This window comes from Schistocerca americana, chromosome 3 (assembly GCF_021461395.2).
Source record: "Schistocerca americana isolate TAMUIC-IGC-003095 chromosome 3, iqSchAmer2.1, whole genome shotgun sequence".
Classification (NCBI taxonomy): domain Eukaryota; kingdom Metazoa; phylum Arthropoda; class Insecta; order Orthoptera; family Acrididae; genus Schistocerca; species Schistocerca americana.
The window spans coordinates 251375498-251389179 of record NC_060121.1 but is presented as its reverse complement, the minus strand read 5'-3'; the positions used below and the strand labels follow the sequence as shown (position 1 = coordinate 251389179).

Sequence of the window (13682 nt, the reverse complement as noted above, 5' to 3'; positions counted from 1 at the left end):
TAGTATTGGAGGGAAGCATGGAGGGTAAAAAGCATTGAGGGAGACCAAGAGATGAATACACTACGCATATTCAGAAGGACGTAAGTTGCAATAGCTATTCGGAGATGGAGAGGCTTGTACAGGATGGAGTAGCATAGAGTGCTGCATCAAATTAGTCTCTGGACTGAAAACAACAATGACAACAACGACAACGACAACAACAACAACAACAACAACATGTTGATTATACATTTTTAAGTCTTGTTACAATTAATATTCAGACTTTATTTTGACTTTGCTCTATTAAGCATCACGAACTGTTGAAATTACCTGCTCGAGAGGCAAACAATACAATGTGCCCAGCAAAATTACGTATTCCTCCTCCTCCTCCTCCTCTTTGGCAGTTTAGGGATCTGAAAACATTCATTCACTAGGGCTGCTTGCCCGACTCTTCATACAATTCTGAATTTCCCATTATTCTGATGAAGTTTAACGAAAACTCTTTCAGAGATGGATATCCCAGAGGGATGTCTTGACTTTCTAAGTGATCTTGTTACTCAAGGGTTGTTCCAACATATTTTTTGAAACATAGTCAAAATCTTTCTAAAAATCTATGAATTTCAGACAGTGTGGTAATTCTGACTTGTTGCTCTATTCTCCAATGTCTTTAGCAACTTGAAATGGGTCAACAGTGCTACATTCACAGCCGAAACTAGTTCATTTCTTTGCTTGAATAAAATCGAATACTTGTTCCTGGGATATTGTTGAACTTTTTAATGAACGTCTTGAATATTAAGGAGTGGCCGCGGAATAGTCTATTGTATTTTCATATGTTGTTTGTTTCCTTTCTTGTGAAATGAAATAACACAGTATTTTCACTACTCCTGCAACAAATTTCTAAGGTATTATTTTGCCTCCAGCTTTACTCATTTCTACTGAAACATTGACATCTCCAGGCAACTCTCCCCCCCCCCCCCCCCCAAATCTGGCAGAATTTACATTATTAATTATGTTTCTGGTTCATTCTTAGAACTATACGAACTTTTATAGAAATCTTGGAATGCTTATAACATTCACTCACTGTTGTTAGTTCCTGAGCCATGTGTCAGCGTAACTGATAAAAAGTGATGTTTTTTCACAGTTTCCATTTTCTTCACACATTTCTTGTTTTCAATAGTTTTCCTTACAAAATTTCCTCTACTTTCTCACACCCTCTTGACTATATTTCCAAACAGTTATTTTAAAATTTACATATTTAAAAAAATCTGTTGTTCTATCACATTCCAATTGTTTTCTTCTTGGATTTCTTACCTTCTATTTAGTGTATCATTTGACGTATTCTTTTCTTTTGTGTTCTTCATATCTGCAACATCTTTTCGCTCCTTTCATAAAAATCTTCGTTAAAAAATTTCCCCTTCTTCATCATCTGCGTAACATTTACCTCTGAAGGTGCTGAACTGCTATGTTTCTTTTTAGCTCCATATCTAGTAAAACTATGCATCTTAATCTATTTTACATTTGTTGTTGCCTGAAGAACATACTAAGGAAAACAAATTATTGTTCTTGGCAAATTCTCGTAACATGTGACAACATTAATTTCTGGTACTATACTTAAAGCCTTCCACTGCAGGGTGGTTCTTCAGTTTATCCCCTTTCCCATTAAAATCTCTCATTATCATGTTACAGTGTGATATTTTTTCATTTATCATGTTCTGTAACTCATTGCACAACCTCTAATATTTTCCACAGAAAGTCTTAATTTCTGATACATGCCATGTTGTCCTGACTGAGATTACATCAATATCTTTAATATTGTTATTAATTTTCTAGTTTACAGGACAGCTACATCTGAATATTCCTCCTGCTCTGTTCCTCTGTGAACATGGATGTTCTGACTTTATTTCAATATATTTGGTCTTTGGTTCAAATGGCTCTGAGCACTATGGGACTTAACATCTTAGGTCATCAGTCCCCTAGAACTTAGAACTACTTAAACCTAACTAACCTAAGGACATCACACACACCCATGCCCGAGGCAGGATTCGAACCTGCGACCGTAGCAGTCCCGCGGTTCCGGACTGCAGCGCCAGAACCGCTAGACCACCGCGGCCGGCATTTGGTCTTTATTTATTCACCGTGCATCTGATAACCTTACAATATCCTGTTTAATAGTGACCAGTTTAAATAATTTTGTGACAGTTGTGTGGCACATTACTATTCAGCATAGCTAAGAATTTACACCCCAACATCTTTGAAGAGGAAGTGCTACTCTGCAATCTATTGACATTCTATCATTAAAGGTAAATGATTCTATTTTAAAATAGTAAATAAAAATGCACTATAGTTAAGAGATAGCAAACATTGCTCTAATTATTTATGTAGGAACTCATATTTACATTCCACTAAGAAAGTTGTTGCAAATTTACGGTGTTTATTTTATTACCATCAGTGTTAGAGCTGGTCCCTGAGATATCAGCTTTGGCACTAGAGGTAGTACTACTATCATCTAATGACAGCAGACTACTGCTATTGTTATCTGTGGAATTCCTTCGTTCTTTATCAAACCGAGGTGACTTTCCTCTGCCAGGGTCTTCCACAGTGCCACCAGAGTAAGCATCAAATGTGTATGCAACTGATCTTTCAATCACAGGCATGTTTTCCTCTGTGAACCCATGGACTTTCTTGTAATGAAACTGCAGGCACTGCTTGGTCGTGAATGCAGCTGTGCATCCAGTTTCTCTGCATCTGCAATTATAAGGTATTTCTTACAGACATACATCTAAACAGGTAAACACAATGCCTGAAACTGAGCAACTTTCTAGATTACTGAATACAAGAAACACACAAAATATGTACATGTGACACACTGTTAAGTAACTAAGGGATGAACAAGTCTCTAATATTGATAAACAAATAAGTAAATACCAATAAACTATTTTACAAAAAAAGAGTGCCAAAACCACGATTTCTCCACAAGTACACTACTGATTTATTACTATCATGAGACTCCCATCCTACTGTCCTACTAATATATAATTTGGTTCTTTGAATGCTGTAGGTTTGTAAGATCAATGTGTGTAGAGACATTGTACTGACTCGTGTCAGTTGCAGCTCCAGATACAGCAAAGAAAATAAATAAATCTGATTGTTAATGCCAAGTACAGAGAGAATATTGTTAAAAAAACAATTTAAAGAGTGCTTAAGGTAAATACTTAAAAGTTGTGTAAATATTGTAATATATCTGATTTCATGAATTGTCAGGTTGAGAGAGATTAGGCCGACTACAGTGTTGATCACATGACTAAGGTTTTAAACAGGCTTGCAAGCCAGAGCTGGGGGTCTTTTGTGGGTATGTGGTTGAAGTAGTAAGGTGTTTGGAAGGTTTTGTGTGGCCACAGAGCCACTTTCGGTTTAACTGTGGTAGTTCAGATTTATGAACATTTCAATATCCACCAATCGGGACTTAGAATAATTATGCAACTACAAATGCTGGTGAACTTAAAGTGTCACAGACCAGTTACCAGTGACAATTTCAACTGCAGTAAAATTTGTTAATGATTAAAGACTTGGGTGTAGCTGTTGACCTTTGTGATTACCACACAAATATTTTTTTCTCTGCTCAGGCATTTGTCTGCACTTGCTACTGACTGTGAAATGCTCTGTTTGCACTACAAATGCATCGTCCAGTGGTATTTCCATTCAACTGTGATGTATTAACTATCTGTGTAAGGCCACCGTTTGGATTCAAATTTGTGTATGATTATTTTAATAAACTTAAACAGCCAAGGATAACCCATCTGTTTGTAGAAAATACTATTATCCTGTAGGGTCTTTTTTTAATGTTTTCCATTTAATGATCACTATGTATATACAGGGTGTCCCAGGAGGAATGGTCAGTGTTAGGGGTATGACAGGAACAATAATTTGAAGCAAAAAAGTCTAGTAAACATGGCCTCTGAAGTGCATATGAGCATTTCTTCAACTTCAATACTGTGAAACAAATCTCTTCTACTGCAACATCTTTGCTTCCCATATTTTTCAAAGAAAGAAGAAGAAAAAATTGTCTAGTAAACATGGGCTGTAAAAGGCATACCTTAAGAGCTATGATCAATTGTTCATTAGGAGAGATGTGTTTTACAGTAGCGAAGATGAACCACTGCTCATAGCTCTTAAGGTGTTTACAGGACATTCTTTTCTTGTTTTGATCCAAACTACAACCTCTCAAAATACAGAAATCAAAGAGCTTACATCAGAAGAGATTCATTTCAGAGTATTGAAGATGAAGAAATACTCTTGGCTCTTAAGGTACATGTTTTAGAGCCTATGTCTAGTAGACTTTTTTGCCTTAAATCATTGTTTCTGTCATATCTCTGAATGCTGACCAATTCTCCTGGTATGTTCTGTATTTATTTATTTAATTATTTCGCTATCTGTCATTGCTAATTAAGATGTTTCATGAATAAACCACGCTTCTATAAAGGCTTGATGCAACAGCGTGTGAATGAACCTCTTTTGACCAGATGACTCATATTAAAATCTAAGGTTGTGTGTTCACTCTCTGCTGGTTAGGTAACTAGAAACTGATGTTGACTGGACAGTAATTTCACATTATTGTTGCTAGAACTGTGGTGAAGTTGCAATTTACGTATAGGTTCTTGATAACCAGGAAAACAAACCACGATATGTTTTTAAGAGCTCACCTTTAATTTCATTAATTAGAGGCACAAAAAATTAAGAAAACTGCAACAGTTTTTGAATCAATAACATTTTATTTTTTACGATCCATTTTGGAATAATATAATTGAATTTTCTGGCATATGTTACAATTATGAATAATTTTTTTGATAACTGCTTGTCCATAATCTTAACATATTGTTTCCATTGTTACAGTTGTCCAGACGATGGAATTACATTATTCTGAAACTGGTTGTAAACAATAAAATATTACTGATTCAACAGCTGTTGTGTTTTTCTTCATTTTGTGAAAACATACATGTACAGTTGCCCCATGAAAAGAACTCTTTGTAGATTCAAACATTTATGAACCAAAATGTTATCTTTGCAGATATAATTTTGTTTCTATATTAGACTGAGTGCCCTAGTTATTTTATATGCTGGACCATTTCTTGAGGTGTCAAAGAGCCTACCTGAATGTCCTTTCTTATAAAATTTCATATGGGGCCCTAGTTGTGGTGCAGGCAGATTCATTGCAACAAATGGTCTCAATTCGCATTCCATTAGTAAAAAGTAAATCCTTGTTACCATATTTTTAAGTGACTTTGGAACTTATTATTTCGATCCATAACTATTTCTTAGAGTACAGTTGGATGTAGATGGTGGTCAACTGCCAATTCCTCCACCAAACATCGATATTCTACAGTGCTTGCCGATTTGAGCATCTTCACTGATCGTCAACATTATCCATCACGTCATTAACAAACAAGGAGTAGTCAAAAAATACGGTGAATTATTTTTTTTGCAGGAACTGCTGATGCTACAACCATTTGATGTAATTTGTGAGATAGCCTGATCAACTGAGACACGCAGCATCAAGTTGGAACACACTGACTTGGCACTCAGCATTCAGAGATGCTAGAGTGAGATGGTGTTCACCGTGTCTGTTGTGCATCATGGATTTTGAATAAAATGTGAACATTAAGTTGTTTCAAGTTGCAAAAAGTGCCACAGAAACACACAACATGTTGAAAGTGATGTATCACGATAATGCTGCAACTGTTTACAAGTGGTAAGAGCAGTTTAAAAACAGAAGTGAATCGGTAGAAGACGAGCAACATTCAGGATGTCCATTAACCTTAAAAACAGAAGAAAATGTGCAAAAGGTGGTAAAAATTGTTCCTTCAAAAAGGTGAATAACTATTCAAGAGCTTACTGAAGAACTTCTCTCTTATGGATCCTCGCAAAGCATTTCAACAGATAATTTGCAAATGAGATGAGTGAAAGCAAAATTTGAGGGCATAGTGTGATCAGAGTTTGTTCCAAGGGGAACAACTGTATACACCGAATTTTACAAGGACGGATGCAACATTTACGAAACAACGTAAGAAGAGAGAGACCAGAAAAATAGGCCAATGGCTACCTTCTTCCCAACAACAACGCATCGTGTCAACCTCTCTTTTGATTCGCGAGTTTTTGGCCAGAAAAAGTGTTCCCGTCCATCAGCATCCACCTTACTCACCAGATTTAACACCAAGTGGCTTCTGGCTCTTCCCAAAATTTAAAAATGTACTTCAAGGAAAATGATTTGACACCATTCCCAATGCTGATGGGACCATAACAGAGCAGCTGAATGCCCTTCCAAACCAAGTTTTCCAGAAATGCTTCCAGTCATGGATTCAACATTGGGGTTAAGTGCATTTCTAGCTGAGAACCATACTTTGAAGGAGATTAAATCAAATTCCATGTAAGCCTATTACTTTGTTTCTAATAAAATTATTCACTGTATTTTTTGATCACACCTCGTATACCATTGAAATTCATTCATTGATATCCCACATTTTCAGCTCCAGGGATGTTGTTTCATGCTGACTGCTCAGGTAATTTGCTATCTATTCCTTTGTCACAATTGACAAGCAAAAATATTTTCTGTCCATTAAGACTCCTCCTGACGCTTGTGGTGACTGACACAATAAAAGGATAGTCACAGGTTCCCTTCTCTATGTTACGTGAGTCAAGAAGTTCATGTCTGTCTGTCTGTCTGTCTGTCATTCTGAGGTGTCAGATAGTAGCCTAATGAATTGGTTCTGTGACTGCTATAGTCACATGAGATGTCTAGAAATCTCAAATATATCCATATCCCTTCAAACTATTCTAATCTCATGTATTTGCCAATCTACAGTTGAGCAAGTTGAAATCTGCCAGTATTACCATAACACAATCATGAAATTTTCATGTGACATTGTCAAAGATTACCTGGGAGTATTCTACCAAGGTGAATTCTGAGACAGGGATCCTTAAAAGCATGTTGTTACCATATTTGACTCATCTTTGATGTTTACCTTCAACTAAATCATTCATATTCAACATGAGGAATAACTTAAATTTATTATCAAGCTCTTGATAGTGAAAAATATTCTGACAGCACTGATATACAGACTACCCTTAATTTACAATTTTACTGCTATTCATTTCTAGTTATAACAGGCATTCTATTCCTAGTGCTAATTGGATAATTATTACCATTAATGAGAGAGACTAATGCTGGGACTTTACTACGGATTCTTATAAATATTTTAAATTTCTTCTCTGCAAGGGCAAAGTTCCCCTCTGTATTGACTTTAACCGACCCACCCCTTTCTCCTAATACGATATGTACCTCAATAGGTCTATGGAAGGTTTTCCTCTGACCTAAAATCCCATATGAGCACATAATAGTATTCTACTATGTAGTTAGGTTACCTGATTACCACTTCTTGTTTGTCGTGCCCACCAAAGAGAACAAGGGGACACCTGTATCTCTTGACTTAATAGCAGAATTCAAGAAATCTGCATCGGAGATTGACACAATAAAGTATAAGGCTGTTGTTTAAGATCTCCATTTGCCATTAAACCAGCAGGCCACAATGAGTTCTAGGGAACTGATGATAAAGGCTGATTCAGCTAAGCTGTTCACCTCAGATATTTCTTGAACTGTTTAAGATACTGTAATTCTGTTTCCGCCCAGATGAATTGTGAGAATGTGCTCATTAAATGATATCTTCTCATAGCTATATTACTTGAGAGACTTTGTTATCAACAGCACTCTTTCAAACGTCATGACAGCAACTTCTGCTGCTAGTATCATATATCTAAAACAAAGAAATTCAACAGCATTTCATTTCACTCTTTTAAATCTAATTAGTAATTTAAGAGAAATTACATAATTTATTAAAAGGGTTTATCTGTTTTGAACGTGAGACTGATTGCTTGCTGTCTTATCCTATTATGGTAACAGTTCTAGTCTTGTTCCTGCAATAGCCTTGAAAGAAATGTGCACAACAAAAACTGAATGGATTTGTAAAACAGGGAACTGAGGTATAAGACCGAGGGGCGATTTAATCTCAAATAACACAGGTGAAGAGTGAATGTGTCACATTACTATTTCAAAGTTTGCTGAAAAAAATATATGTTGAAGTTCCATAAGATACCTCTCCAAAACTACAATATTTTCTGATGATATGTTAAAACACTACAGACCTCTCTAAATGAGAGTATTTGTGAAAATGTCATACTGAAAGGGAAAATTGAAAAATTGTAATAAAGAAACCAAAAGTGAGAGAGATCTGAATTTATTTTCAATAAATACTTTGTTCCCAATACCATGAGACATGATTAATAGAAATATACTTATGAGTGTTTATTTTTTTTTTAATTGTAACATTTTGTGAATTATAAAGTTATGTTTTGAAAATATGAATAGTCACAGGACGTTAACTGTCTTGATAAATGATAAAGTGGAAGGACTGCTAACTGTCGCTCATTAATGCATAAAATTCTCAAACTGTCAAAATATTTGTACAAAGAGATGAAAGAATCTGGAATTTCCTGGTAATTTAGAAATTATTTTCTCCAAAACCCCCATTCTAAATGTTCTAAATATTTCATGGTACTTTAATTGGTCATTGTATTTAGGGAATGTACAATCAAGAGTGGGCAATACTTGATACTTCCTGGCAGATTAAAACTGTATGCCAGACTGAGACTCGATCTTGGGACCTTTGCCTTTCACAGGCAAGTGCTCTACCATCTGAGCTACCCAAGCATGACTCACAACCCACCCTCACAGCTTCAACTCTGCCAGTACCTCGTCCCTCCTACCTTCCAAACTTCACAGAAGCTCTTTTGCGAACCTTGTAGAACTAGCACTCCTGGAAGAAAGGAGTGCTTCCTTCCAGGAGTGCTAGTTCTGCACATATGTCTGCTTGTGTCTGTATGTGTGGATGGATATGTGCGTGTGTGCGAGTGTATACCTGTCCTTTTTTCCCCCTAAGGTAAGTCTTTCCGCTCCCGGGATTGGAATGACTCCTTACCCTCTCCCTTAAAACCCACTTCCTTTTGTCTTCCCCTCTCCTTCCCTCTTTCCTGATGAGGCAACAGTTTGTTGCGAAAGCTTGAATTTTGTGTGTATGTTTGTGTTTGTTTGTGTGTCTATCGACCTGCCAGCGCTTTCGTTCGGTAAGTCACCTCATCTTTGTTTTTATATAAAATAATTACTTTACAACATTATAAGTGAGTGGGAAAACAATTCATAATCTTGTCTGAAAGCATTTTAAAACAAAAATTGGATACAGAATATTTATATCCATTTTTCATTTTATGATATTATTCACTAATTATTATTGTCTTCTGTCAAAATTTCACTTCTTAATGACTTCCCATGAATTAAAATTGCCTGCAATGTAACGATCAACACTGCATTGCTGAAAAGAGTTCATTTGTTTTTCTTTTTCATCTCTTCTCACTGAACTTGTATAGTCAAGCTGAATTTGCACACGGATGAGGGTAATCCAATAAGAGAAGTACTTGGGAAATGGGAACTGCACACTGATCTTTTGATGATGACCATCTGAAAGCATTAGAAGGACCATGAGGGGTCAAAGGAGATGGTTATATCTTGCAGCTCATGAGAGACACTTATAATCTGCCCCACCCTCCACTGATCTCCATACACAAGAAATGAAGTGGCTCACTAAAAAGTCTTCTAATGTATACTGTTGTCTTTGCATTCCACACAGAGTAACAGGTTGCATTTCATGGAGAACCATTCTCGCAATGTATATGTTTACTCCGGGATGCAGCCCAGTAGTGACTTGACTGAATTCCTACCACAGGCTTCATTGCAGACTACTCTTCTCTCTTTTTTATATGGAATTCCCTTAATGTATTTTCATTTAGAATTAAGAGTTTCATGTTTGTTACTAATGTTGACACGGCGTGTAAAAATCCAGTAGTATCTCTTATAGCATCAACACCTTCATGCTGGAGATTATATGTTGTTGCAAGATGTTTACAAATACCTCCTACCCCATCAAATGCACTTTTTCCATGTCCTGTTGCTGAAAATATCCATATTTTGTCTTAATTCTTGTACTACAGTGTTGACCAAGCTCATAAATCAGAAAGCAGATTTTAAAATGAGATGCTGCACAATCAGTCACATACACATGTTTAGGAAATGCATGGCCTCTAGATGTTATGTCATCAATTATCACTCTGACAGTGTAGCACGTGTGTGCATTATCATAAATGGGATCATCACTGACAATAGCAAAACAGTGTGATGTTCCAAGGAAGTGAGCAACACATGAATAGTGATACCTGTGATGGGTGCCAGTGGTAACTTTGAATTTGATTCTGCAATGCAACAGACCAGTTCTCAGCAAAGTTGAAATGAAGAACTAATGTGTCAGTACTCTGGGATGTGGCTAATTTCACTTCTGCTGTGGCTTGTCTCTGAATCCTCCAGATATGATGGAGCTGTTCCTTTCATGACCGAATGCCTAACCTGTGTAACAAACTTCTCCGACTCTACTGTCTTCTTCACCAACTTTTCTCCCTCTCACAATGCATAGGTTATGTCACTGTCAGTATCCTGAAGGTGTAATGCTGCAACCGTCATCACTTCAAGCACCAGGACACATTACACACTCCTGCAACATTTATCTTGCGGCTTTTGACATATACACAAAAGCATCAAGACCATTGTGGTGTCACCGCCAGACACCACACTTGCTAGGTGGTAGCCTTTAAATCAGGCGCGGTCCGTTAGTATACGTCAGACCCGCGTGTCGCCACTATCAGTGATTGCAGACCGAGCGCCGCCATACGGCAGGTCTAGAGAGACTTCCTAGCACTCGACCCCAGTTGTACAGCCGACTTTGCTAGCGATGGTTCACTGACAAATTACGTTCTCATTTGCTGAGACGATAGTTAGCATAGCCTTCAGCTACGTCATTTGCTACGACCTAGCAAGGCGCCATTATCATTTGCTATTTATCTTGTGATGCATGTACCGTCAGACCGATGTTTACCAATCATGGATTAAAGTTAAGTATTCCAGAAGCTATGTACTTTTTTTACTAGACTCAACTCCTTTAACTGTTCCAGACCTCATGCCAGCCCGAGTGAGCTTAAACGCGTGCCTTTCGGCTATCTCATAGTGGCTTGGCTGTCTTGCCAAGTCACAACAACCATCACTGTGTACTTCTTTCCTGTGACACTGCTTATGGTGAAACAAGAAAGTTTCAAATTAGTACAGTAAATACAAGTACATACTTCATTCACTGGCTGGTATTTTACCCATTTTGGTCGTAAAGAGTAGAATTTTGTGAGACCACTTTTTAAATTCAGGTTCTCCTTTTTCATTAGGAGATATGCTTCTCTTATTGATCTTGTCCTATATCTATTTATCTTTCACTGACAAAGATAACATCAGCCTGGTTAGAACTTTGCCTGCTGCAATCTTTGTCATCAATTAGATAACATTCCAGAGCAACAGTAAGCATATCATCTTGCAACAGATAGGTATTTCTGTATCTGCTGCTTAGAGTATCAGTGTCAGTAACTGTAACTTTTCAGTATAGGTGGCTACTGAGAAACTAATATTAGGTTTTGAAACCACACATCATTTTTCATGCACATGTCACTATCTTCAGGTTCTGCATCAAGTGCATCCACATTATGCTCTTCACAAGATGATGTTGCTTGTGTAAAACTTGTTTCAATTTCATCCACTTTTCTTTTTACATACTGTTTTCTTCTTGTGCTTCTTACCTTTCCTGGACGTTTAAGGGGTAATACAGTAGGTGCTACAGCAAAAATGCTAACATTCAATGCATCAACAACTTCACACCTAGGAATATAAACATTTCCAGTGTCTTTTTCAGTTTCGCATTTGGGTGATGGTGATCGTTCAAGTGGGCTGTTCAAATGGCTCTGAGCACTATGGGACTCAACTGCTGTGGTCATTAGTCCCCTAGAACTTAGAACTATTTAAACCTAACTAACCTAAGGACATCACACACACCCAAGCCCGAGGCAGGATTCGAACCTGCGACCGTAGCAGCAGCGCGGCTCCGGACTGGAGCGCCTAGAACCGCACGGCCACCGCGGCCGGCTCAAGTGGGCTGTCACTAAATTTGCACAATGGATGTGATGCTAATACCTTTACTTGAGGACCAAGATATTTCTGCAATACCTGTGACAGATTTCCAAAAACTGTGAAGTGTTTTTCACTTTTCTTAAAAACCATCTTCTAGTGTCTTTTTTCTTAGTCCACACACCTCACTCTTTCACCACTGTATTTCCTCACTGACATTGTATCTAACAAAAAGTTCAAACCAACCACAAAACTCGATGCAGAATGGTTTAACTGCAAATTCTCATTCATTTGTTGTAAACGGAAGAGTGCTGGAAACAGTGTTGCCAACATGCATAATTTACACTAGAAATTCAGTGATGCGAAATATACAGAATTTTTAAAAAATTTTAGCACTTCACACAGAAAAATACTGCCCACAGTGTTTGCACTTACTACTAACATATTAACCAAACAATATTTTGTGTGATTCTCAAAAGTTTTCGGATGGGGGTTTTCAAATAAATAATTCGTAAAAACTTGTAAAAATGCAATTCTTTTACATTTTTAGTAATAAATATTTACATAATACATATACGTGGGGCAGAGAAGATACTGTTTATAATTACATCAGTAGCATCTGGTAATGTGACAGAAAAGATAGTGTTCTGCGACTCTCCAAATTAGAGGGGGAGGGGAAAAAAGGAAATTAAGTGGAAAAATTAACTTAAATTTCATATTTTTGTCTTAAATTTGTAAGCCAATGAGTGTGTGGGTATTAACCTAATTTCAACACAATGAAGAGGAAGCTTTAATGCAAAATATCTGCCAGGTCTAATACATATTTTTTCTGGAGAAATTCAAGACCACGAGTTGAAATGACCTGTGTGATCAGAGATGAAATCACCCACATTTAATACCAAAATGCACATTTACAGTGCAAAATTACATCTGTAAAAGCAACAAAAAGGAAATCACAATGTGGCCATAAACACTTCCTTAATATTCAATTTATGTCATCATGTCTTTGAAATTCCGCCTACTGCAATATACGTCTGCAGTTACTGATGCAAGGACTTCTGGAAAGACTGGAGAGATTTCTTCAATATCATTCCACATGCTACAACAATGTGTTGTTTTAAATCCTCTTGGGCCAGTGGAACTTTTATACGGACTTCATCTTTAGAGTTTATCCAACACAAAAAAGATCCAGTGGTAACAAATCAGGTGGACACATAGGAAAATTGATAATGTCTTCACATCCTACTCAGCGACCAGGAAATGAATGGGCGAGTGTTGTCCTACCACAAGTGAGTAATGAGAAGGGCACCAATCTTGCTGTTACCACATCTACATATTTAAAGTGGTATTTCCTCTAGGAGAGCCACTAGCGCTTTGGTAATAAATTGTCTGTATCTTTGAACCCGTAACCCATGCCATTTTTTGTAAAATGAACATGCATGATGTACTTTGTACACTTGTAAAGAACAGTTGTCTTTACATTACCAAAGTAAATTTACATGAACAAAATCACTGTCTGATCTTCGTTTAATTAAATAGTGATGAAATAAACTTACATAATATGAGCTAAAGTGCTGTTTAATTAAAAAATAATGCAATAAACTTTCAT

At 36.9% G+C, this 13682-nt stretch overlaps 1 protein-coding gene across 1 annotated transcript in view; it reads right to left on the bottom strand.

The window, feature by feature from the left end:
* Positions 1 to 13682, bottom strand: part of LOC124606002 — a 141849-nt gene that overhangs the window by 19329 nt on the left and 108838 nt on the right. The window contains exon 9 of the mRNA XM_047137964.1: positions 2423 to 2724. Within this exon, the coding sequence (XP_046993920.1) occupies positions 2423 to 2724 (302 nt within the window). The remainder of the gene's footprint in view (positions 1 to 2422; positions 2725 to 13682) is intronic.